Source organism: Podarcis vaucheri (genome assembly GCF_965113315.1).
Source record: "Podarcis vaucheri genome assembly, chromosome: 4".
NCBI lineage: Eukaryota > Metazoa > Chordata > Lepidosauria > Squamata > Lacertidae > Podarcis > Podarcis vaucheri.
Genome location: NC_138762.1, coordinates 35,661,282 through 35,688,726, shown reverse-complemented (window position 1 = coordinate 35,688,726; position 27,445 = coordinate 35,661,282). Strand labels below are relative to the sequence as shown.

General features: G+C 43.9%; 1 protein-coding gene and 1 long non-coding RNA gene across 3 annotated transcripts; one reads left to right on the top strand and one right to left on the bottom strand.

Moving 5' to 3' along the window:
* Positions 1 to 1,162: 1,162 nt before the first annotated feature.
* On the bottom strand, positions 1,163 to 26,320 carry TTF2 (transcription termination factor 2). Of its 2 annotated transcripts, none has more exons than XM_082220991.1 (23): positions 26,210 to 26,320; positions 24,324 to 24,435; positions 23,721 to 23,807; positions 23,557 to 23,623; positions 22,298 to 23,236; positions 20,737 to 20,863; positions 19,926 to 20,111; positions 18,696 to 18,853; positions 17,759 to 17,840; positions 17,004 to 17,120; positions 16,661 to 16,811; positions 14,955 to 15,060; positions 14,373 to 14,563; positions 13,881 to 14,034; positions 13,026 to 13,117; positions 12,098 to 12,177; positions 10,295 to 10,437; positions 9,352 to 9,519; positions 7,497 to 7,549; positions 5,976 to 6,129; positions 4,658 to 4,740; positions 3,902 to 3,976; positions 1,163 to 3,232 (listed from the first exon to the last, which is right to left on the bottom strand). In XM_082220991.1, exons 1-23 carry the CDS (start codon positions 26,235 to 26,237, stop codon positions 3,088 to 3,090), a joined length of 3,498 nt encoding a protein of 1,165 aa, XP_082077117.1. In that variant the 5' UTR covers positions 26,238 to 26,320; the 3' UTR covers positions 1,163 to 3,087. The 2 variants fall into 2 exon arrangements, with proteins under 2 accessions (XP_082077117.1, XP_082077118.1); XM_082220992.1 differs by having other exon boundaries at positions 19,926 to 20,108.
* Positions 15,103 to 20,895, top strand: LOC309531491. Its single transcript, XR_014219330.1, has 5 exons — positions 15,103 to 15,330; positions 15,711 to 15,880; positions 16,751 to 16,833; positions 20,223 to 20,357; positions 20,765 to 20,895. It is a non-coding gene; the product is annotated as an uncharacterized lncRNA (long non-coding RNA).
* Positions 26,321 to 27,445: the final 1,125 nt, after the last annotated feature.

The following is a 27,445-nucleotide window of genomic DNA, read 5'->3' as shown; positions in this document are numbered from 1 at the left end:
CGCACGCTATCAATCAATCAATCAATCAATCAAACAAGCGGGCTGCCCCGTCCAGCCTAAGTCGGCTCGTCCTTTCAGGGGTCGTTCCCAGCCCAAGGCCAGAAGGTGCAGAAAGTGATGGTGCAGCCCATCAACCTCATCTTCAGATAGCTACAGAATAGATCCAGAATTCAGGTGTGGCTGTATGAACAGGTGAACATGAGGATAGAAAAAATAAAAAAAAATTCCTTCCAGTAGCACCTTAAAGACCAACTAAGTTAGGATATGAGGATAGAAGGCTGTATTATTGGATTTGATGAATATATGAACTTGGTTCTGGATGATGCTGAGGAGATTCACTCCAAGACAAAATCAAGTAAACAGCTGGGTCGAATCATGTTAAAAGGAGACAATATTACTCTTCTACAGAGTGTTTCTAACTAGAAATAGCTATTGAGTCTGTTTTACTTATTATTTTAATTTTTAAACCTATAGAAGAAAACATGCAGTGGTTTAATGGTATCACTCCCAATTCTACCATTGGTGTCTGAAGAGTGAAGAATGAAGCCAGTTACTTAATTTGTGCTTGCATAATTTTCAATAACTTTTCTACATTGGTGTTGAATGGTAGTTCTTTATAAATAAAACTTTTTATTAGTAAACAAACAAACAAGCTACTCCTCTCAACTGCCTCACTCAATGCTCGCTTACTCACACCTAAGTGACAGGGCTCAACACCAAGGGGGCGCTGCAAAGATTGTGCATCTGAGCATGTGCAAAGTGCCTGTATTTCACCGGGGCCAGCAAACCTGCCTCCACCTCGTCCTCATATCAAACTTGAGAGGGCATGGAAGCCTTGGTTTCCATGCAATGGGGGATGATCTGAAAGGGCTCGTGTTCCTTTAAGAAGAATCCCAGGCTCGTTTCGACTGCAGACCGTCTCTCCAGATCGCTTTGCTTCTCGTCTCTGCTAGCAGCTTCTGCAGCAATTAGGCATTGCTCCCGCAATGTCTTACTGAAATGGGGTGGGGGCACCTCTTTGGTCCCCGCTCTGTGCTTCTGACCCTCTGCCCGCCGCCTTGGCAATATATCGGTCAGAAAAGTTCAATAAAAATATTTCTTTCCTCCAACCTCTGAACACTACCTTAAATGGCAATAATAATAATAATACAGGAGCGAAATATTGTTTCGAATACGTAATATTTCTATATTCGCAAAACACATCGCAGATTTAAAAAGAAACTACGTCGGAAACTATCTCGGAAAATGCTGGCTGTTATTAGCACTGAAACAAAGAAAATGTGTTTGTCAGAAGTGGGATTCGAACCCACGCCTCCAGGGGAGACTGCGACCTGAACGCAGCGCCTTAGACCGCTCGGCCATCCTGACACCTACAAAATACAGCTCTCAAACAGGTCCTAGTAATCCAATATTATAGCGAGAACATTTTTCTATCCACAAATTTTAAATATGTATGGCATATAAAACAAAGGATTTGCTAACACTCTGTTTACTCTTTGACAAGCTATTCACGTGTCCTGGGTTTTCTTCTTACACATCTCCTTAGAATACACCCATCAGTCTGGAGAGAATCTCTATGCAGAGGTTCCAAGATCATTGCAGGCTACAAAACTTGCTCTATATACTGTACACAAGGTTACTGAACAGTCTTTTTGCAGTATAAAGCAAATCCTATTTTCAATTATTGCAAGCTTGCAATTTATGTAGTGCAAGCTTAAAGGTCTGATCACCATATGAAACAAAAATTGCCCCAAGACGGCACTCTTTTGAGGATCAAATTAATAATTATTTCATAGCTAATATACTTCCTTTTCCAGAGGAAGCATGATTTAGTGAAATACATTTACAGAGACACAACCTGAAGGAAGCTTTGGTATGTAATTATGAAACAGATTGAGATAACAAAATGCAGCAGGAAATTTAGGAATTCATTTTAATCTGAGGCTCTAGTATCCCTTTTGGAACCATTTAACATGAAGGCTGCTGGCCAGAGGTTTAAAGACTGTCTCAAGGCAAATCTTTTAAAACGTAGCATAAACACCAACAATTGGGAAACACTGGTCTGCGAGCGCTCCAGTTGGAGAACAGCCTTTACCAAAGGTGTCATGGGCTTTGAAGACACTTGAACTCAGGACGCAAGGGAGAAACGTGCTAAGAGGAAGGCACACTTGGCAAATCCACACCGTGATCAGCTCCTGCCCGGAAACCAATGTCCCCACTGTGGAAGGACAGGCCTCCACAGTCACTTACGGACTCATTGTTAAAACCGTGTTTATGGAAGACAATCTTACTCAGCTACGAGTGATTGCCAAAGAAAGAAGCAGCAGCTCTGCCTCCAGTCAGAGACAGTGTCTTCCTGAATACCAGTTGGCAGAAACCATAGGAGTGGGGTGGTGGAAGAGTGCTTTTGTGCTTGAATCCTGCTCATTGCTTTCCCACAGATATCTGGCTGGCCACTGTGAGAACAGGATACTGGACTAGAAGGATTTGGCTATCCTTGGGGATTTCCAGTTAGTGCTCCCAGTTGTACCATCCAACTCCTAACATGCTTGCCCATCCTTCTGCTGTATATAGCCTGATCTGAACCGATCCAAACTGCAGTATTTGCTTGTTGTTTTAAATCTTGTTGGCACAACACACCCAAGTTGCGACCTTCAATCTATCAACTGCTGTTTGAACCACTTTGTCTCTAAAGTTCTTGCAGATGAGCAGGGATGACTTTGCACACCAGGTTTCTAAGTGGCCTCAGTTGGTGTTCATTGGGACAGCAGTTCAAAGGAAAGGATTCTGGCCATTGCTGGCCATGTGATATGACGAGAAGTATTTATCTTGCAATAGAGCATACTAGGTGGGTGGAAAAACACAAGACAATAGTCTGGCTAGCTAGCAATGATTCAATATCAGACACAGGCGGATCATTCTTCCTAAATTTCAAAGGATCACAAGTAGGGTACGTCCTCCTACAGAAAGGTTTAATTATGAAGAATGGGGTAAGGCAACACTTAACCACTTTTATTCATTAATATAGTGAATTTTCAAAAGGTGCACACAAACGTGGCAACCACATATTTAAAACAGAAACAGTGTTTAAATGCCAAAAAGGAGCTTGAGATCTGCCAGGGTGAGCTTTGTCGAAGAATCTACTCTTCCTGACAACACTTTCTGGGCCAGCTCTTTTTTCTTGCTTTGGAGCTCCGAGATCTTTTCTTCTACTGTCCCTTCACAGACAAACCTAAAATCAAGTAGACAGCATTATGAATACAGGTTTTGTGCATTTTCGTTGGTCAAGCTTTCAAAATAAATTAAGCACAGTGCAAAGAACTGAATCAGGCCAGATTCCACCTTGCTGGCCAGCTTTGACAGGGCGATGGGACAGTTCACCTAACAATCACTGTGTGTCAATATGATGCAAGGCGATGATTTCAAAGGGACTCCCTGCAGCACCCATCAGCTGATAGGTGCTGAAAGCAGACTCTTCAAAGGAGCGGGCTGTTGATGCCAATCAGCTGACAAATTACTTTCTGAGCAGATTTTCTCAGCACCAATAATCTGTGGAGCACTGAAAGTGAGCCCCTTTGAAGAAGCACCATCAGTGGATTGGCACCAAGAGGAGCCCCTTTGATGACAGTGAAGCTTCAACAAGGAACGCCAGGTGTTGGCCAAGTGGGTGTGGTTTCGGGAAATGGGCTTCAAGGCCCTGATCAAGTTTGCAAGCTAGAGGCTCCCCATCGCTGCTTTAGAAGAACTGAGCTGTGATCACTTAAAAACCTCATGAAAAGAGATCAGGAGAGCGGATCAGAATACCCCCCCAACTTCACCCCCCTTCCATATGGAACCTGAAGAAATCTCACGACCCCTAGAAATTATGCAAACAGAGATGGTGCAAAAAGCAAAGCCTGACCTGTGGATCGTGACATCGTTTTGCTGTCCTACGCGGTAAATGCGGTCACAGGCTTGGTCCTCCAGTGCTGGATTCCTGAAATTTAAGAAACTGTTCAGTCATTTCCCTCTTTATAACTATAGGTTAATCTAGATGAAAGATATTTTAGCTCATACAATTACATCTAGTACACAGGATTGCCAAAAAGCAAGTCAGAGATACCCCCTAACACTTTAAATCTATCTCAGCCTTGGAAGAAGTAGTGACAACATCTCCCTCAATTTCCTCCCAGCTTCTTATCATCCTCCTTCCCCTGTTCTGTGGCACACCTGGACTCCTGTTCCTTGAACTGAAGGTGCTTGTGGATACAATGAGTCCTTGCTTCCTCATCTTCTCAAAGACCAACTAAGAACTAATCTAGAAGGCGATTCGCTAACACAAGGTGATTTACTGACAACAGATGTAACAGTGAATGTAACAGTGAATATTTCTTATTTATTTAACAAAATTTATATGCCGCTTCATTTTAGCAAAACCTCTTAGTAGTTAGTAGTAGTTCACAAGAAAACAAAACCCTCTTATGCAGATTATAGAAATATGCACTATATTTTCCAGTTGCAACGATTTGTAAGAACCAAATACATAATTTGGAGTCCTTCATGAATGATTCTATCCTTTTGGTCAACTCAGATCTGATTCTTGCAGCTGCAAACACACACACACACGAAACACCATGAGAAGGTTTCTGTTAAGTGGCAAAAGCTGCCGCATTTTTACCAATGCATGTCAAGGAGAAAGAGATGGTTTCCTCCAACTAGATTGAGGCCAACACCTCCAGCCAGAAGAGAGATCATCATCACCTGTGACAAGAGAAAGCTGTTAGGTGTTGCACAACACATTTATACACCATTTCTCTTCGGCACAGCCTGCGTACATTTTGCCAGTTACACTGCTTCTTGGTTTGTTTCCAGAATCAATTAGAGTGCTGGTTTTAGCCTATAAAACCCTAGACAGCTTGGACCCAGGTTATCTGAAATATCATCTCCTCCCACAGACCCCTACCTAGACCTTTGCTGTTTTGGTATAATTTCAAAATAAACCTTACGCTCCTTCTCTTGCAGCACAATCCTAACCATGCCTACTTATAAGTAAGTCCTACTGAATTCACTGGGGCTTGTTCCCAGGGAAGTGCGGCTAGGGTTGTAGTCAAGAGTGTGGTTTTACAAGTGTTATTTTGTCTCTACTAGGGAAAGGTTTATGTTGTTGTTTTTACTGACTTTTTGTTTTAATTGTATTTTAAGTTTTTATATATATATATATATATATATATATATATATATATATATATATATATATGCTTTCGTAGATTTTCACGGGTACAGGAATGCAGGTTTTGGTGTCTTCGGGTGTCTTCCCGTGTAAGAGTCGGGGTGTCTGTGCGACGTTTCGACGAGGTCTCACTCGTCATCTTCAGGCTGGTGCTTTCGGCTTCTTGTTACTGGAACAGAGCTCTGTTCCAGTAACAAGAAGCCGAAAGCACCAGCCTGAAGATGACGAGTGAGACCTCGTCGAAACGTCGCACAGACACCCCGACTCTTACACGGGAAGACACCCGAAGACACCAAAACCTGCATATATATATATATATATATATATATATATATATATATTCATATATATAATCTCATCTATCTACTATATCTATATATATATCATATCTACCTATATATCATATACCTATATATTATATCTACCTAGGAAATGTTACGGGCCGGTGACTATATAATTATCAACATGAACTAGAAACCTAGATTGTTGTTTTATAAAGCAGAAATTCTTAAATGCAGAATTGTGTGCCCCGCAATGCTTGTTTTTACAGTATATGGTATGTTAAACCTAGAATGTTTACTCAGAAGTAAATTCCATTGAGTGCAATAGGGCTCACTCCTAAGCAAGTGGGTATAGGACTGTCAGATTTTTGGCTAAAATGGCTACTGGTTAACCCTGCCTAGCAATTCAGGATCAGGCCTTGCACCGCTAGTCACAGTGACAACAAGCTACAAAACTCAGCAGCTTCTCTGATCTTTTCCCAGACCTCAGGTCCTTCAGGATTATTGTTGAATTCCTCAACCACATCCATCCTCTGCTTAGGATTCACAGAGCCATCCACTGTGGCATATTTCATGCTCAGCTTCTCAAGGTGTACTGCCACAATCTTCAGCATACTAGTCCACTGAGAAACAATGACACTAGGAGGAGGGGAGAGAAACCAATCAACCAACCAACCAATCAATCAATCAATCAATCAATCAGTCTAGTCCCTGGTGCAAAACTCACATTAACTACAAACCCACTAAAATTGGCTTTAGACAAGTTATAGCTTCTCAGCCTTCACCTCACCCCTACTTTCTGTTATATGCAGGTTTATGGAGAAATGTTAAACATTTTGTTATGTTCTTATGCCACGCTGGGAAAGCTTTGTGTTTTGAAAAGGAGGCCTTGAAACTGTAAAAATACAATTAAACACCAGCCCGTCTTTTCTGGCTGGTGTAAAGTATACTGAGATATGTGTATACGAAGTACTTCAAAACATTTGAGGTGGTACTATATAAAGTGATAAGTATTAATATTCTAAAATGGCTGGAATGCGATACATAAGCATACAAACGCCAAGCAAGTATCATTGTGAATGTTAAAATTACTGGAAACTATTCTTCTTGAACTGGATCTTGTACCTTTTAATCTCTTTCCACCATTCATTTAATCAATCAATCAATCTACCAAGTCATTAGCGATGGCTTTCTTTTTGTGGTTAAATATTGAAAACAGAAAGGCAAGCTACAAGCTTTATTCCATGAATGAAGACATGAAGCCCTCCAGATGTCGTTGGACGACAACTCCTATTACCCTGACTATTAACTGGGCTGGTTGAGGCTGGTGTGAATCGGAGCCCCATGACGTGTCAACAGCAGAGTCCTCCCCATTCCTGCTTTACCAGTTCACATGGGGATCTACATTTCTCTTTCGCCCTCTTTGAATATTCCCAGATTTCAATGCATTTGGAACCCTGAGGTTGGCACTGCAAGAGCGTTCAGAAACTGCACCGTGAAATGGAAGCCCCTTCTTAATTGTTCTATTTGCGTGCAGTGAACCCTCCGGATACGAACTTAATTCATTCCGGGGGTCTGTTCGCACACCAAAAATTACGTAAATAGAGGTGCGCTTCTGCACTTCCTGGTTTGCCATGACCGTAACCCAAAGATTCCGTATCCAGAGGGATATGTAAGTAGAGGTACGACTGTATTGTTCTTCCTCTAAGGTATTTACACTGTTATACATCATATGAACTAAGATTTATGGAATAAACCTACTGAAACCAGCAGGCCTAACTTCACCATGTTCTTTACTTCCAGTTGGTTTACTCTGAGTAAAACTTAGCTGAATAAAACCCTGTGTTTCTGAGTGATCCCCTATCCAGATACACAACTCTACCTGCCTTTGCTTCTGGAGAGGCAATTGCAGGTCCTTCTCACCATTCCCTACACACCTACATTAAACAGAATCCAAGCCCACCCTTTGATGTTCCTCGAGAGACATATGGTATGCCGGTACTTACGCTTTCTGGGAACGCCCTTTGATAGCCTTCAGCTCTTCCAAGAGATGCGACAGCTAGAAGGAGGGGGGTGAAAATGCACTTATAGCCCTAAGCAGGTTTACTCAGAAGTCCCACTGGGGTTGACTTTCAAGTAACTCTGCTTGAGATTGCAGCCTCATTTATTTAAATCATTTTTATTCCACTCCAGCTGGAAAGGCTCTCAGAGTTGTTTGCGTAAGAGATCAATAACAAGGGAGTCATGCCTTTGGGCTTGCAATCTAAAATAGTGGTGAGCAAATACAAGGCTTGCTCTTCACTAGAACTCCAAGAGCTGCCAACCAGAGCCAGGTGCAAAGGGCACAAAGCCAGAGTTAAAGAATTAGAAGTCTATGAGCTCATTCTAAGCCTAGGATTTTGTTTTCAGTACTAGAAATGACCTAAGCCCACGTTCCTTTCACACGAAAGTCCACACTTGGGTAGCTTTCTTTATTCCAGCCATCTAATTTAGATGGAAAATACATTTTGTTGTTATCATTGTTCAACAATGGGAGTCAGAAACCCTTGCTGATCTACTGCAAATAATCCTGAGATCTGCCAACTGATCCTGATCAAACTACTAGTAAGCCCTGATAAGACACAACACAAAAGGAAAAGTGGATGGGGAGGGAAGAGGGAAAAATAACCAACTCAGATACCACTTCTTAAAGCTACAGAACTGATCTCAGTTGAGGAGGGGCCAAATGGAGATGATCCCCATTTCTCTCTACACAACATGATAGGTTGACTCCAGATGTACTAATGGTAACGTTAGCTGTACAAATTTTAGGAACCCATATCTAAGATGGGATTTCCCATCTTGCTATATGAAATCACTACAAAGTTGAAACAGGTGGGCAGCCCACTTGGTATTGTGTAGGTACACAAATAAATCCCACAACAGAAGACTTGGTTCTTTGTCACTGTGTGTTTCGACTGCACACTGTTAAGAAGGAAATACATTTTGTACTGAGTTATAGCTTTTGTTTGTTAAAATGGTTACTTAGGCTGTGATCCTACCCCTTACCTGGGAGTAAGCTCCACTGAATTCAACAGGACTTTCTTTAGAGTAGACATAGTTAGGACTGCATTGTTAAATCAGGGATGGGAAATGTATGCCCTTCCAGAAGGTGTTCATGCCGGACTACTGACCATGCTGGTTGAGGAGAGTCGTCCTGGATGGTCAAAGTTTCCCCATTCCTGAGCTAAATAAATTAACTGAATTGGGGTTCTTAAAAAAATAAATGTGGAGGGAAGGAAAACCCTGATCCTTAGAGCTTACTAGAAAAGATTGTCATAGCTCTGTTACCTTAAAGAGTGCCACACCTAATAGACATCAGATGCCCTTTTAAATGTGTTGTGGAATGGGGGATTATTGGGTTGTTTCTGTTTCTGTTTTTATTAAGTATTTTGTGTTTGTTTTTTTATGTACCACCCTGAGATCTACGGGTATATAGGGCAGTATACAAATTCAAATAAATAATAATAAAATAATAAATGGGCTCACCAAAATTGTCAGGAGCTGAGGTTTTTGGTGGCGCTTCACGCCCTAGCAATTAGTTCTCGCTATACTCAGAAGAGAAAATTCAGCACAGTAGCCTCAGTGTTACAGAACCCACCCCCCCCAGGGGAGAAGCAGATGTCAACACTGTACAGATTGGGACATGCAGTGAAGACATATTTATTTCAGCAAGCACTTTAGGAATGTTAATGTTGTTCTTTGTGTTCTGTTTTATCTACAGAGCTTTGATTTCTGCTTTTCTTTTTGATGCAAATCCGTCACGAGATGTAGGATTCTAGGTGATTCATATGCATGCTAAATAAGTAATAACAACAATACCTTGGTGCTCTGTTTGGTTGCTTCGAAGAGATCCACACTAAAAGCTGTACCAAAGAGGTACACCATAGGGTCATTGGTATCTTTGGGTTCAGACAAGGTCAAAGCACTGAGCTGCTCCTCCAAGGAGAGGGAGATGCCTTCACTATTCAGGTTAGTCGGGTCCAGAGCCTTCAATGTAAAGAATAAATATGGGGCATGGCAACTTTCTTATTGCAATTACCGTATTTTTCGTCCTATAGGGCGCACCGGCCCATAGGACGCACCTCGTTTTTTTGGGGGAAAATGAATAAAAAAAAATTATTTCCCCTCCCCGCCCTGGCTGCCGCCCCAAGCCTTGCGCTCACCTGTCCGAAGCACGGGGCACCCTCCGGAGGGCTCCCCGTGCTTCGGGCGACAGGCTGCTGCCCCAAGCCTCGCGCGCTTGGCGGGACCTCCTGCCGGGCGTGCAAGGCTTGCGGACACTCGCGGGGGCTGCAGGCTGCTGTCCGCAAGCCTTGTGAGCCCGCGGGACCTCCCGCCGGGCTCCCAAGGCTTGCGGATAGCTTCCTGAAGCCTGGAGAGGGAGAGGGGTCGGTGCGCACTGATGCCTCTCGCTCTCCAGGCTTCAGCGAAAGCCTGCATTCGCCCCATAGGACGCACACACATTTCCCCTTCATTTTGGGAGGGGGAAAAGTGCGTCCTATGGGGCGAAAAATACGGTACATTTATATCCCACCTTTCCTCCAAGCATCTCAAGGTGGCCTACACGGTTCCTCCCCCTCTCCATTTTATCCTCACAACAGCCTGGTGAGGTAAGCTAGGCTGAGAGATTGTGACTGGCCACCCAGGGAGCTTCAGGACCAAATGGGGATTTGAACCCTGCTCTCCCAAACGCCAAACACTCTCTAACCACTACACACCACAGTTCTGAACTGGGTGCCTCCAAGCCTGTTCACATAGTTACCACTTTCAGCAAGGACAGGTGGCAGCAGCACTGGCGGAGCCTCAACAGAAGGGACAAGATGTGAATGGTGGTGGAGACGGGAGGAGCATCCCGGCTATGCTTTTCCAGGGTGCCTTGCGGATGGCATCTAAACTGCGGTGCTCCTGTCAGAAGATGAAATGGCACAGGCGTCAGAGCAACGGATTCCTGGAGCTACCATTCAGTTTCATTAAGAAGAATCTGAAAACCAACCAGTGAATACAGTGGTGCCTCGCAAGACGAAATTAAATCGTTCCGCAAGTTTTTTCTTCTTGCGAGTTTTTCGTCTTGCAAAGCACGGTTTCCCATAGGAATGCATTGAAAATCAATCAATGTGTTCCTATGGAGACCGTCCAGGGACAGAGGGGAAGCGCCGCGGGCCTTTCCCCTCTGTCTCCGGACCTGTTTTAAAGCAAGGGAAGGGGCAGCGGGGAGAATTGCTTCTCCCCGTTGCTGCCCCTTGGTTCAAAAGGGGTCCAGGGAGAGAGGGGAAGGCACACGCGCCTTCCCCTCTGTCCCCGGAGATTGCGGGGCTGGCAACGGGGAGAAGCGATCTTCTCCCCGCCACCCCTTGCTTCAAAAGAGGTCCGAGGACAGCGGGGAAGACACGCTGCGCTTCCCCGCTATCCCCGGAGCTTGCGGGGCAAGCTTCATTTTGCGAAGCAAGCCCATAGGGAAATGCGTCTTGCGAAGCGGCTAAGAAAACGAAAAACTCCTTCGTCTAGCGAGTTTTTCGTCTTCCGAGGCTTTCGTCTTGCGGGGTACCACTGTATTTTGAACATTTTTTTTTCTATATAACTGACAGATAGAAACGGGAAGTCCTTTTTATCTAGTTTTCTTTCTTTTTTTCTCTTCTGTTCCTCTCCTTCCTTCCTTCCTCTTTTGTTTTCCTTGGTGTCCTCTGCTGTTGGGTCTTTACTGGGATTATTCACACCAGGAGGTCAGGAAGGACCCTGACTGAGAGGCAGGGAAGGGAAGGTTTCCCAAGGTGAGAGGATAGGAGCAGAAAGGACATCTCCCAGGTGAGAGCTGGGACGACCCGCCACTTTGTGTGAGTCGAGGGTTAAGAGCTACCTTTGAGACAGGACTCTGCATTTTCTTTTCTTTTTCTGTTTTTATTGAGATTAGGTTGTTTTCAATCATATTGTATTATGAAAAAACCTTAATATTATTATTCTTTTGGGGGGAGGAAACCAACCAGGAAATGTAGGCATGCAGATCTTTTGCAAATTTTTCAAGATGAAGTATAGCAGGTAGCACTAAAACAGGGATGGGGAACCGTTTTCAGACTGAGGGCCACACCCCAATCTGGGCAATCTTCCAGGGGCCACAGGCTGGTAGTGGATAGGGCAACAAATGCAATTTTTCCTCATAGTGGGCTCGATTTTTACACACACACACACACCCCCCTCTCGAGCCTCCATCTAGGAAAACAAGAGGCATTATCAGAGTTCAAGGCTACCTTTTAGTCAGACAAAAACACTTGAGGAGAGTGCCAAGAAGAGCTGGCGAGGGGCCCAGCTGGAAGAGGGGGATTTGTAGCTGTGGAGGAAGCGTAGCTTGGCAAAAGCCTTGAGGGCCAGATCGAGGGGGTTGGAGGGCCTCATCTGGCCCCTGGAGTTCCCCACCCCTGCACTGTATTCTAGAGACTGCTGAAATACAGACTATAGAATAGCTACAGAACAGGGCAAAATTAGCTGTGAGGGTGAGGCCACCCTCATCACATCCCTCTCAACACTTTTTCTGCAGGTGCTAGGGGGCGGGGCAAAGAGTTTAAATTCCAACCTTTGTCAAATGGGTTCTCCCCAGGGTGCTGTCCTGTACACTGCATCTCCTGCCGTTTGATGTAGGACTGCAGGGTTGACCTGGTTGAAGAAACCACAGTTAAATTTAGGCAGCTTTGCAACCCCGTTTCCACGGTATAAGCACAATAGATGGATGTGGACAACGTTGAACACAAAAGGAGAGAAAACTTGGGGGGAAAGAGGCAGCATATTTGACTCCTGCCCCCCAAAGAACAGTTCTGTTCTCTTTTCAAAAACGACTCTCTGCTGAGACAGAACACATTCTGTTCCTAGTATCATCTTGCTAACAACATGATAATGGCAGCGGCATCAACATGCCAGAAAATAAAGCCCTCATTTAAACTATCAGGAGACTAACAAGAATCTAGGTCAATGAGGAACAAAATGCTTAGCATGTGAAAGCACTAAAGGGGGTGGAAGAGTACTATTCTCCCTTATTTGGCAGGAGGTGAGGACACTGAAATACTTTGCAGAGATATTATTATTACTAGAACTGCTTCTAAATTAATTAAGATACTACACTAGTGATATTACTTTCATTAATAAATTCATTTATTGTGCTCTGCCTTTTTATAAACCCCTTTGAAGTTTCTTCTAACATCAAAGTGGTATATAAAATGAATAACTAGTATGCCACCCTACTACTAAATGAATTAATACACCGCACTACCACCACTAATGAACTAATCAATGTACCACTTCATGTCCAAATTGGCTTCTAAGTGGTATGTGACCAAAATAGTGATTCCTATTGCATAGAGCACTGAATTATCAGGACATCTAGGGAAGGGATGTGAGCAGAGCTGGTTTGCATCAGGAGGGCTACAGAAAGTGAGGTCATTGTGTACACTGTCCTTTACAGGCTGAAATGAACTCATTCTTAATGCCTTCACAGGTCTCTATCATACCTTGATCTTCTGAAAAGTACATCATACACCGATTGCTCATCTTCAGAGAGTTTTAGTCTGTGCAGTCGAGTGCAACGTTGAGGCAGCAATACCTAGAGAGAGAGAAAAGAAACAGACTGAAAAGTGTGTCAGTATAATTTGCACTAAAGTGGCTTTTCAGAGACATTTCTCCTATGAAAGGTCCAGATGGCACATTTTGCTTTCTGCCCACCAGCAGGTCTAAGGATTCTATGCAGATTAAGCACTGACTCCTTTTACGCTTCTGTATTTTAACGAAATGAACTTCTGTGATAACACCTTAACTAATCATAAAATGAGCTTTCCAGGCAGCCAAAACACAGCCTCAGTAAGTCCAAAGAGGCAACTTTTGACAGATGCTTAAAATCTCACTGTTTACAGTCCCTTTATTAAGAAAAAATTAAGCAATGTATAGAACAGGGGTGGGTGGAAAACCAGTAGCTCACCAAGCCATTTTCAGTGGCCTGCCAGCCCCTGACCCAATTTACTGATGGCATCAGGACTGAATGAAGTGCCTGTCATCTAGCAGCTGCCGATGAGAGCAAATCAAGAGCCAGAAAGGGGAAGGAGATCGCTAGTCCAATGTTTCCAGAGTGCTGATGATGGTGATGAGCTCAGGAAACAACGGAGCAGATCAGGGCACTCCTTCCTGTTTCTGGAGTGCTCTGATCCCTTTTCAGCATCAAGAGCCAGAACACTTCGTTTGCTGGTAAATGAAACCTGCAGATGGAAGGAAAACGGCACATTTGGCTGTATGGGCAGAACAGCCCTAACTGACCATCAGTGAAGAGAACACAAATCCAAGAGACAGACAAAAGGAGATGGGCCATCAATTACCAAAGGCTTGCCAGATGAGTCCAGCTGGTCCTTAGTCCTTCGCAATAAGAGGCTCCTGGTTAAGAGCGTCAACCTCTCTCCTCCTTTTCTTGTATTGTTATCCACCTGATTCTTCCACACCTTGAATTCATCGAAAGGAGAGCAGCGAAGGAATCTAGGAGGGCAAACGGCAGCAAGAGGAAGGCAAGAGTGACAGGGGAAGTACAATCACTAGGTTCCATGGAATTGGGGTGGCCAGGAAATATTTTCCATCTAAAGGTGTTGGGACAAAAGTTAACCCCCCCTTTTAAGGTATGCACTTTTCCTAAGGTGTTTTTAAGTGTGCACGTATTTTCTGAAGGTGTGCATCTTAGGAAAACAGTAATTTGCTTTCTTTGCAGGCATGTGTGGCAGACAGTGAGAGAAAAACTTGTAAGTTGAAAGCCGATTAAAGAAGAGACTTGCAAATCAGAGTTAATCTACAAGGCATAATCATGGGTGTGTTCAACTCACCTTAGCAGGGAGTACATATCCAAGAGGTTGTTTTGAATGGGTGTCCCAGTGACGGCCCACCTGGCGGTAGCTCGCAATTTACAGGCTGCTATTGAGGCCTGGACTTTGGGGTTTTTGATGTTATGGGCCTCATCCAGTATAATTCGAGTCCAGTGTATCCAGAGCAGGGGAGAGAAGGGAACGGACTTATCCTAAAGCAGAAAGTAGACCTGGTTTTAAAATGCAAGACTTGGAAGGAAAGGGGGCAGAGGTTAGCTGAAAAATAGTTAAATTTGGTCAGGGTCCGAGTCTATGACATTAGATTACAATTACTCCTTCTGTAATAAGGATTTAATATTTCAAACAAATAAAATTTGAAAAAACGTATTTCAACTTGAGACTTAATTATTATTATTATTATTTTTGGCTAAATTCTCCTCTTCTCTGCAATTACACAACTCAGATGTGATGCATGATATCCTTATTGCTAACTTGGCACAAACCAATCTGATGGCAAGGCTACCCACCATACGCATTTTAAGACTAAAATTAAGCTTTTATCTCAGCATCTCCTAAAAGCAAGTCTGGCACGTTTTCAGTCACCTGCACAACGTGGTCGTCAGCAGCAACTTCTGCTTCTTCCTTCTGTGTAGGGATTTCCTTGGCAAGAATACTGTAAGTAGTGACAACAATGTCATATTCAGAAAGCCTGTGAAGAAGAGGAGAGGGAGAGCTGGTAAGCAATACGACCACATTAGGATTTTAATCTTGATGCAGAATCAGTGTAGCTGCTTCCAAAAGGTCACACTCAAGCTCACAAGCACCAATCATACGTGTGCTTGTTCAGAAATAAAGTCCATTGTGTCCAATGGGCTTAGTCTCCAATAAGGGTGCTTGGAGCCACAGCCTGTGAATAACTCAGCATGGAGTCTTCTTAAGAACAGAAAAGAAGGAACCAATGGCAAACTTGTCACCCGAGGTCTTTCTCTATGTCCCCACCCATTCCCCAAGAGGTTTGGAGGGTGGCAACTCAAGAGCGGGGTCTTTTCTGTGGTGGCTCCCTGTCTATGGAATGCTCTCCCCAGAGAGGCTTGCCTGGCACCATTATTACAAGACATTCCTCTTTACCCAGGCTTTTGGCCATTAAGTGTTCTATGGCCTGTTAATACTGGGGGGCGGGCTCTTATTACTAGTTTATTATTATGCTGTCTCTTATTATGCTTTTATTATAGTGCTCTGTAAAATGTGTTCTTAACGTTGTACACTGCCCAGGGATCTTTTGAAAAAGGGAGGTATATAAATTGAATATTGTAATAATAAACTTGACTTCTATCAACTGTGTGTATATTTTCTTGGCAGAGATGGGGAAAGGAAGAGACAAAGTAGAGCATGTGGTGCCACAGAACTTGTATGTCGACACCAGATGAGACAACACGCCCAATAACTGATGAAGTACTTCCCATTTGCTTTGTAAGGACGTGTAGCAATGGCCTCCAGCAACAAGATACACAAAGCAGGACACAGCTGCAGTATGCCCATTGCCCACATCTTGTGCACATTTAGCTTGCACAGTTTCAAGTACAGTGTTACCTTGGATTATATACGCTTCAGGTTACATACGCTTCAGGTTACAGACTCCGCTAACCCAGAAATATTACCTTGGGTTAAAAACTTTGCTTCAGAATGAGAACAGAAATCGTGCTCCGGCAGCGCAGCGGGAGGCCCTATTAGCTAAAGTGGTGCTTCAGGTTAAGAACAGTTTCAGGTTAAGAACAGACCTCTAGAACAAAGTAAGTTCTTAACCCAAGGTACCACTGTATACACAGGCAAGGTGGGGATGCTCTTGCAAGATCTCACAGGTCAGATTGTCCCGCGAGGTCTCACGAGAGAATCCCTACCAGTTCCAGAGCTAGCAAGGCTGAGAGCTTAAAAGCAGTCTTTGTGCCAGGGTCGTTTTTTCCATAAGGGAGGGATGGTTCTTGCTGAACTTCTACTGGTATGGAGTTCCAAAGGGCAGTACCTGCTGCACTAAAGGCTCAGTGTCTACTGAAGGCCAGCTGAAGTGTGGGAAACCATCAAAAGTGTCCCAAGAGAGGATCTCAGAGGTGGAGCATAAGGAATCGTATGGTCCTTAAAGCACTTTGGGAGCAAGTTGGCTCAAACAACAAAAAAATGGTGTTCTTTAGCTTAACTCAAGTGACTATGTTGCATCAGCTCTCTATGCCTGTGCTTCTGCAATTCAGGATACCTAAGCTTTGGACCAGGCTAAGGCTCTTTAACTTCCAAGGAGCTGGAAGCTGTGCACTTACACAGTTGTGTTCTTAATTCGGTTGGATCCATGGTACAGGCAGACTCTCAGCCTGCTGCTTCGGACGTGTCTTTCTACCTCTTTTTTCCAGTGATGGATCAAAGACGCGGGGCAGACAATCAGCGTGCCGTGGGAAGCGATTACAGAGGTATCTTGAAATGCAAACGTTAACAGGTAAAGATGTTTCACGGTAACGTCTCAGTAATGCAGAAAAGATCATAATACTGCAGGCAGTATTTGCAACATTTGCTTTCCAACCAGTAAGAGAATCTCATTTTATTAAATGGTGAAAAACAAGTGCAGACGGTGCTGCTAAAATTGGCGGTATCTTGGTATTTCTGTACCTTGTCTTGACACTGAAAGCTCGAGTTTCTTCTCTTTCCCTCTGTCTTTCTGTAAACACTTCTGAACCAGAACAAGAGCAATCATTGTCAGAGTCTTCCCTAAGCCCATATCATCCGCTGGGAAGAAAAAGCAGCATAGAACAAAACAGAAATCAGGGAGTGATAGGCATGTTTGGTGCTGGATATCTTAACTTGCTGACTCAACTGCCTGGCAGGTAAAACTATTTGCTAAGTGTCCCGCTGTGGTGCCCCATCCTTCAGGGAACAGAAGGAATTGGATCTGACATGTAGAAAATGTTCCTTCATCCAAGCAAGGGCAACTTGTGGTCATCCAAATGTTCTTGGACACCACCTCCCATCAAGTCTAAGGCAGCATGACCAATTGCCAGGGATTATGGGAGTTGTAGTCCAACAATATCTGGAGGTTCACAAGCTAGTCAACAGGTTTATCCAAGAGAAGCTCTAGTTGAACATTAAGATGAAGTAACCTGCATTGTAAGGACCTGTCCATTCTCACTAACAGCCTTCCATCATCCAAGACAGGATGTTTGTAAATCCTTCAAGGGCCAGTGGACAGATTTGTGATAAGCCTAAGGCCCTTTCCCAGAGCTCAGATTAATATTTTAGGGTGGAAGGGCCACACAACCTTCCTCTTCACCCCCTTGTTCAACACAAAACCTAAAAGCAAAGCTACTTTCATTACAATCTATCTGAAAGCAAACACCAGAATCACATCATGTCTAATAGTTCCTTACCCAAAATTCCTCCACACGGTTTCTGACTCTCCCTCCAGAGAAGCCAAGCAAGTGCCTGCTTCTGATGCAGGAGCAAGGAGACCTGAGAAAGCCAGCCAAAAGGTGCAGAATTAATGGCTTTTTCATGTATTTACGGTATAGATCAATTGCGCAGAGTTTAGAGCTAGGATGGGGAACCTGAAGCCTTCTAGATGTTGCAAGGCTCGAACTTCCATCATCCCGAACCATTCGTCATGCTGGCTGGCACTGGCGGGTATCACAGGCTCCCTATCCCTGATTTCCAAGGTAACCAGAATGGCATACATGTCAGGTAATGAATTGCTTTTTGGAGAAAGGTACACTCAGACCTCTTTATTAAGTATAAAGTTTAGCTTAAAACAAGACATGACATTTATTTATAGAAATAATTTTATCCCATGCTTCCTCGAGCAGCTTACGTGGGATTCTTCATAGTCAGCCAGCTACCATCCAGATCCACAACCACTTTGTTTTAGCAATAATACAGCACTGGGCACTCCCAGGCCATTAAAACTGGGGTTATGCAATCAGCCTACAACTCTATGATTCCACAAACTAAGATGGTTGGGTGGGACTAGTCTGCCATTTATTAATCTGTGTCACATTCTTCTTAAGCAGATGAGCAACACGGCACCTGTACAATTTAGTAAGATTCATTGCTCCCTATTGCTAGGCGGCAGCAAACATTTATAGCTATTTGTTTCAAATGGAAGACGAGCCTCAAAGGGTTTTACTGAAAGCAGAAGATCACAGATGAAACCATTTCAGCCCCTTCCCATGCTCTTTTTCTTGCCTGCACAAAAATCGCTCAACATTTGTAGGTGCACTGCTAACGCACTTCTTAACTTGGCGACATATTGGGGAGAAAAGATTATAGGAAAAGCAAGCTGCGCAAGGCTTTTAATTTGTCCCAGCTCACCTTTAACCCAGGTGGATCCTCAGCCACTGTCTCCTCCTTCGGGCAGGACTTAAGGGAACTGTGAAGCTGGTTGATGGCATCACTGGTGGCATCATACACGGCTCGGAGGCGGTCTTCAGTCATTCGGCCTCCATAAAGGGCCTGCATGTGGCCATCCTCTAAAATACAGTAGCAGGAAAATTAGAACAATGAGGAATCAGTGCTGATTCTGAAGGAGGTGTGATGTAGCGGTTAAGGCAGAACTTAGTTAAGCGGTTATGTGTCATCAAGCAAGACAGGTTAAGCATTTGCATGGGGAAGTGTCTTCACTTAACAGCACAGCTAAATATGCATTTATTTATTTATTTATTACTACTACTACTACTATTATTATTACTATTATTATTTGAATTTATATACCGCCCTACACCCAGGGGTCTCAGGGCAGTTCACAGAATAAAATCAAGATATAAAACCACAAAATACATAATCAAAATAAAAATACATTTTAAGAGGGCACAGGATGTAAATTTTTTTTTTAATAAAAAATTTTATTGGTTTTTACAGAAATTTTTTAAAAACAAAACAAACATATAAAAAGACATACAAACACGTATAGTTTCATAACCTTTTTTTCATAAACCTCGTTTCTCAGACTCCCCCATACCTCCCCTTTCTGCATCCCAATGTCAATTTTTTTTTTAACAACTTCTAAATATTTCCGTCAAGCCTCTGTCCTCTTAATCTTTCCTTCAATCTAATCTTAGGGCACAGGATGTAAATTGGATCAATCAAAGGCCTGGTTAAAAAGAAACGTTTTTGCCTGGCGCCTAAAGGTGTATAATGAAGGCGCCAGGTGAACTTCCCTGGAGAGAGCATTCCACAGATGTGGAGTCACTGCTGAGAAGGCCCGTTTATGGAATCCTTCCCACTCGTAAATGAATGTGCTGGGGGCGGGGGGAGCCCAATCTTCATATGATACAGTGGTACCTCGGGTTAAGAACTTAATTCGTTCTGAAGGTCTGTTCTTAACCTGAAACTGTTCTTAACCTGAGGTACCACTTTAGCTAATGGGGCCTCCCGCTGCCGCCGCACGATTTCTGTTCTCATCCTGAAGCAAAGTTCTTAACCCGAGATACTATTTCTGGGTTAGCAGAGTCTGTAAGCTGAAGCATCTGTAATCCGAGGTACCACTGTACTTGTAACAAAACCATGTTGGATTTCATCATGGCTGCCCCCTCTCCCACTTACCTCTATAAGTGCTACTGGAACACTGACTAGATCCCAAAGGAGGTTGGAGCTCTAAGGAGCTGGCTACCTGAGGCTCCTGGAATGGCTTTGGTCCTCGCCCTGTAACAGTATTTGGCTGTTCTACGGTGGTCTTGGAGAACGGATTGTGCAGTTTCTCTTCACGCTTACTGCTGTTCACGTCTACTGCTGTGTAAAAACCGATTGAAATATGCAGAAAATTGTAAGTGTTACAGTCTTTCCTGGACAGTACCAATTCAGGCTGCAAACGCTCCTTCATATTTTGTTTTGATAAACCAGGGGTGGAGAACCTGCGGCCTTCCACTGACGGGAGAGGTCTTGGCGCTGAGCTGCTCTAGGACACAGGCAGCTTATCTGACTTCCCTGCCTGTCAGGCTGACTCCAGGTTTTGGAGGACACTTCCGGACCTGCTCTGTGAGTCTATCTCCTTGCCACCATTAATCATCAGCTGCTCCTTTGTCCTTGCCACTTCTTGCTTGCCAGGCAGAGAGCCAATGAGCAAGCAGACAGTGGCATCTACTGCCCCTCCTCTTCCTCACCACCTTTGTCTGGGCCAGAGAGAGACAAGAGAGGGAAATGAGCAGGTTGCAATGGTGAAAAGGAGGAGCAAGTCAAGATGGGGGGGTTATTATCAGTGAGCCCTTTGCTGGGGCTCTTGGCAGAGGCATGATGATACCAGTACTGCTGCTTCTGGAAGATAAAGAATGCAACTATGTACTCCGTGATAAAGGAAAATGTTTCTTCCTTTGGCATATGAAACGTGATGTTCATAATTCTGAATGAATAAGCTTACCTTCCTTTACACTTTCTTCTGCCTCCAGGTTCAGAGAACTCAGTGCCGCTTCCAGGTCCTGCACCTGCTTTAGTAACCGCTCGCCTTTATCTGGTAGAGCCTGAACATTCACGATTTTCAAAGTGTTCTAGAGAGAAGGGGGGGGGGGACAAGGGAGAGAAATGTGTTATTGACTACCTGAACACTCAACTTCCCCACCTTTACCGGACGTTTTCTCCACAACAGGTTTGAAATATTTAAGAGTTACACAGAAATCAACCAGCAAGCAGGAATTTGGATGACTCTCATGTAATAAATGCTGCATGTACTCCATTGCATGCAGAAGTCTACATATCCCCACTGACTTCCCTTTGCTATGAACAGGTCAGTCACTGAGAGAACAGTGCTTGGTCCAACCAAGCAGACTACCTATGCTCTTATCAGTGGAACACCAGATTAGGGAATTGTTTCCTGTGCACTTCCAAGAAGGAGGAGTGCCACATGGCAACGAACATGAAGGAAGCACACAAACTGGAACCAGCAAATAACTGAGTATTGGGGAAGGTGAAGAGGAGCTACTGCTCTGTTCCACTTTGCTGCTGCCCCTATTCATCCTCCCTTTCTCTTTGACCCACCTGGTGCAATATTGCTGTCATCAGTCAGCCCCAGATATTTGGCTGCCTAAAGCAGAAGAGCAAATGATGCCCCAAATACACTTAAATCAAGGTGTTTAGTACACAGGGTGGCCATGTTATTGTGGCAGCGCAGGCAGAGAAGCCCGTAAGCTCCTCTCCCACACTGGCAGTAAAAGCATGATAAATCAAATAGCTAACAATTTGCTGCCCGTTAACATCACTCAAGCTTCACTGTGTCTAATGGGAGGGTTGGCTTCAGGTGGCATTTTATTTCATAGTCTTCAGAATAGTTTAAAGGGTTAAAATTGTCCAAAAAGTAAATTTACCATAGTAACATTTTCACACAGGGATCTGTGATGTGGGGTAGAAAATTTTCAAGTGCTTTAGGTTTCCCTTTTCCATTTAATAAGTGCATTAGTAACAATGAATGGATGCCAATTGCAGATACAGTATTAGGCAAGATTTTTTTATCGTTGATAAATATGAGTAAAATAAACGATAAAGTACATCACTGTAGCATCAGAAAATTTTCCAATGCAACTGACAATTTCTGGATGCAAATTAACCTAATTAGCAATTCAAAAAATTCCAGAACACCCACATCACTGATTTGGATATATGTATTTAAATGCTTTATTGTTAACTGCTTCTTTGAAATATTTCCCGGGGGGGGGGGGAGGGATGACGACTATGTGTTGGCTAAACTGCATATTCATTACAAGCTTGTGGGCTTCAGACAAAATGTGTGCAACACACTTCGTGTGACACTGGCCTAAGGCAAAGTCTGAGCGCCTTCATCTATGGCTGCAATACCTTAATGGTTTATAATTTTTGTAGAACTAGCCCAGTTTTACCAAGGCTCAAGGAGTTGCTATTTTGACATGGGAAGCCTCTGGCGATCAGGTACAGAAAGAATAAGCAAGCAAGTGTATGATCGAGAGAGAGACCTTTTTCTGCTTCAGCTGAGCTGAAAGTTGGCTATGAAGAGCTTTGGAATCCAGACTTTCTGCCATTTGCAAAGAGGCCTTTTTGTGTGATGTGGAAGACAAATTCTTTTGACTGCGATCCTTTTGCTGCTGGGTATCCAATTCCTGCCCAACAGGCAATTTGGAAGATACAAATCTGTCACGTTCATCACTGCTGGCATTTTCATCAGAACTGCTTTTATCTTCTGGAGCAGTTTTCAATAGTTTCTCTGGGTTTTCTTTAGGGTGCACCAGTGGCAAGCCTGTTGATTCCTGAACAGTCACAACTTGCCTGGGCATCAGTGTTGTCTCTTCAGTTCCCCAGTTGTTACTTGTCTTCATTTTTACTGCTTTGTCCCTGCAGGTTTCTGATCCTCTCCTTCCAAGTTGCGCCTCATTAATAGGCTTTACACCTAATGTTTGGCCACTGAACTTGGGCCATGACTGCTTTGGACCTTCCTCTTTTTGCAATCCATATTCAGCAGATCTCAGAGCTGAATCCTGCCTTGTGTGTCCAGAAGTTGTCTCAAACTTTTTGCTTGAAATATATTTGTGTGTATCCAAATATACTGGCTTTTTAATTTCATTTGTGGACTCGCTTGCTTTTGTTTCTGTTTCTATTCCTTGCTTGGGTGATCCTTCACATTTTTCTCCCAACTTTTTGTTCTTGATCACCTCTGGGGCTGGATGTTCTTTCTTAACAGATTCAGATGGCAACTTCAGCTGATCTTTTTTATCCAGAACCTGTATTTTATCCTCATTTCTTGATAAGTTTTTGTCCTCACTGTAGTTTGTTTGTTTGAAAGATTCGTGATTCTTGCTTGGTACTTTGAATGGATTTCTTTGATCTCTATGATTATGGAGCAATTCTGAGACTTGCTGAGATTGTGGCTTATTTGGCAATATGGTGGCTTTAGAATCCTATAAAACACACAGGTGGAATGTTAAGTTTACCATATAAATCAGACATCTTGAAAGCTAGAGCTAAGTACTCTCTATACTTCTGCAGAATAGTTGCACAGAAATTCATACGTAGGATAAAAATATGACATTCAGGGGATCTTTATTTTCATGTATTTTTAAAAGTTATAATATTTTTTTTGAAGATTCAGAAACTACACATGTATTGAGTTTCAAACACTGTCTTGTACAGTTCCCCATTCTTCATAACAAATGGTATTACTGCTAATGTTCATTACTTCCAAACCCAATACACTTCCTCCAATCTCTGTTCTTTCTACCTGCCATGGGATACTTCCACACCATCTCTTCCCTTCCAGTTTAGCTTTACTGCAGCGATAGAACAGCCTGGTAAAGGAAACAAAACATGGAGAATGAAGCTAGTTTTCAATACTAATACCCCTATCTGCCATTAGAAATATCAAGGGTTCTTCAGAAAATATACTTGTATGTGTCTGTCTCCTGTTGCTGCATCAAAAATTGGAGGTCCACCACATGTTTCTCATGCACCAAGCAGTGAGAAGGGCAAAGCCTGTGGAAAGGAACAAGGGATATTCAATAAGCAGGAAAGTTTAAGGAATCATAAAACATCTTCAGCACAGGAGAATTTTCTGTTAGATTTTTGCCCAAGATGACCATCCAATCTAACACTCTAGCCACGTGTCAGGGCCACATTCCCACCACCTCAACAGGCATATACACAATTAGCACCATAGCAGGTAAATTTACATCACATAATGGGGCCACACTCAGTATTAATGCAATAAATAAGCCAAGCCATCTACTACAAAGGCAAGCAATCCCTTCCAAGGCTACTCACTCGCCAATCAAAACATTATCACCTGATCCCAAATTTGAAACCTATTCTAATCCCCCAAATATGTTACTACAGAACAAATCTATTTTCCAATGACACCAAACAGCTCTCCTTTAAAGAGTAACCTGGACTAAATGTAAACCATCTCCCATGGTTTGTCTGGTGTGGTGTTTTGTTTTTTTTTTTAAAAAAAAATTCCTTTGCAATTAAACAGAAAGGTATTTAACCTACTTTGTGAGGAGCACAAATTCACACGGCTGCTGGCCTTGGACACCACACACATAAAAGCTTCTGCCTTTGTTTGGGCCATCCCGGATACCAGTCTTCAAAAGGCAGGGATGACCTAGACAGGAACAAAGTGAAAGATAAATATGAAGAAAATAGAAGCATGACAGAGGCTCTGTGTCATCAGTCAAAATTTCATCTCACTTCAAGAACCTGTATGTCTTTATTACATTTTCATCTCACTCTTTGCCTGCCCTCCCCAAGAAGCTTACAAGGTTCTTTATCTCTCTCAGCCATATTTTATCCTCAAAACAGGCCTGTGAGGTAGGTTAGGTTGAGACATATTGACTTGCTAAAGACTAGCCTTCCTAGTGCTGTAGTTAGCCACTTCTGTACCCTGTCCAGACATTCACACCTGTGATTCCCTCACTCACGCTGCATTTGGGTTCTACTGCTTAAGAAAAAGTTAAAATCCATATTTCCACCAGTAAGAATTCCTTTTGTCAGTATTGCAAACAATCTCATCAGGATTAGCTACTGAGCCTCTAGTCATTCCAAGAGGTCTGCAGCCTTGTGAGGAAAGGGACAGAGTGTGCAACACTAGCCTATATATGTGTACTCAAATGACCCACTGAGCTCAAGTGTGTATAGTCAACCCATGCCATTATTATATGAATCCAGTTCTTCCCCAGTCCTGCGTTTTAGCATAGGCCCATCAGTCAGAGCAACTGCCCGTTTTGGGTGGTAGGCAAAGGAAGCAAATTGTTAATGTATTATTGCTGCTGCTGTATTTTTACTGCCACGGAGGGAGAGAGAAGCTTATGGTCTTTTTTTGCTTAAAGCCATAACTACTGAACTGGCTATGTACTTCGGCAGTAGCAACCGACAGTCTACCCTGCAGAAGTTGCAGGATTCCAACTCCCACCAGCCAGTATGGCTAATGGTTAGAGATGGGAACTGTAGTCTCGCAACAGCTGAAGGGTCAGAGACTGCTGTTCAGCCTCAGGCGGCAGAAGCTGTCGATCTGGCCCTGATTTGCAGCCAGGCACAGAAACCTGGCATGCACCTGAGCGCAAAGCACTGCCAGGCTCTTTGCCAAAGTAAAGGTAAAGGGACCCCTGACCATTAGGTCCAGTCGTGGCCGACTCTGGAGTTGCGGCGCTCATCTCACTTTATTGGCCGAGGGAGCCGGCGTACAGCTTCCAGGTCATGTGGCCAGCACGACTAAGCCGCTTCTGGCGAACCAGAGCAGCACATGGAAACGCCGTTTACCTTCCCGCCAGAGCGGTACCTATTTATCTACTTGCACTTTGACATGCTTTCAAACTGCTAGGTTGGCAGGAGCAGGGACCGAGCAACGGGAGCTCCCCTCTTGGGGGGATTTGAACCGCCGACTTTCTGATCGGCAAGCCCTAGGCTCTGAGGTTTAGCCCACAGTGCCATCCGCATCCCTACTTTGCCAAAGCAGTTCTGGTTATTTTGCTGGTGTTGCTATTTCCCCTTCCTTAGCTCTCTGAAAGCAAAGGAGGCAGCCTGGTGCCTAGCAGGTAAAGACATGCCCGATCGCCCCAGCAAACTTCATTTTTTTACTATTTTTTACTACTTTTTAGTGTTGAGAAATTACAATCAAAACAAAAAAGGAGACGAAAACGCCCAAGATGATGATGATGATAATAATAATAATAATAATAATAATAATAATAATAATAAAAGCATCGACTGGTAACAAGGAATCCATTTGCAAATAACGAAGAGAGGTGCAAAAGTCAAAGCATGCTCGAGCAGCGAGCTCGGCCCGTATTGAAAGTTGCACAAAATCTCAAAAAGAGCCAGACATCTGCACCCCACGCGCAGGGACCCGAGCGCCCCGCCTGCGCCTCCCGGCTCCTCACCGTGCCCGCTGCACAGCACTTTCTCCATAGCCGAGCCGCTAAGCAGACGCCTCGCCTTCCCGTCGCCTCAACCCGGCAAAATTCCGTACAGGGTGGGCGGGAACGGAGAGAAAAGACCTGAGGTAACGCCCTCCCGCCCCCGTCAATCCCCCAAACTGCCAATCGCGTCGTCCTCCTTCGCCGGCGGAGCCAATCACGACGAAAAGTAGGCGGGCCGGAGGGAAATACGGACGGGTGTTGAGCCTCCACAGAGCGCAGACGGAGCGCGAACGGCGTTTCCTCTGCCCGTACGGCTGCCCAATCACAGCAAGCGGAGGGGAAAGAAAGGGGCGCTGGTTGGTGGGGGAAGCAGCCAATGGATTCATACTTCGGAATTCCCCGGGTTGTTGCCAGCTGGGCGACTGGTTTCATGCTCTTTGCAGACACACAGCGCCCTGTGATGAACTGCAGTTGGACGAGCTCGCGCTCGCTTTCCCCAGTGTCATCTGCACCCCCAGAGATCCCGCCCTCTAACAGTCCCTTTGGAGAACCACTGGTCTAAATTCTGGCTTCTGTAAGACGCTTTGAGAGCCATTTCCCGACTAAAGGGGCCAGCTAGAGGTATGCCAAGTATACATACTTCAACACCGCTCAACATATTATTGAAATATTAACCAGTGTGGAAATGCTTTGAAATAAACACAGAGAGGTAAATAGGTGATCCCTTGGGAAAGGAAAGGCCCATTGGTGCTTGACCGTGGCCTTTGGCTTGATGATATGCACTAGCTGGACACCTACAAAGAAAAAGGAGCCAAATGAAGATTACAATACCTATCTGATGGCCACTAGTCCACCCCAGCTTCTTCAATCAACAAATATTCTTATCTTTAAAGTGCCACAGGGTGTTTTTGTTATGTACTGAAGTTCTCACCCTGAGCCAGCAGGGGGATACTGTAGATAGTTTTCACTCAGGTCCACATATGCAAATAAGGGATTGAAAGTGACATTCAGTGATTGGATAGTTAGAGAAAGCTGCTACTGTTGCGTTGTAGTGGAGCTCTATATAAGCAGGCTGGCTGAACCCTTCAGTTCAGGTCTGTGAATGAACAAGAGCTGTTTGAAGAATTGCTGTGTCGTCTGATATGCTCACCCACAACTTAACAGTTTTGCTGCAAGAGATTAACACTAGCATACACCTACTTCTCTGGAAATTGTTTTAGGCAGAAAACAGGTTGTGGGGTTGAAAACAGGTATATA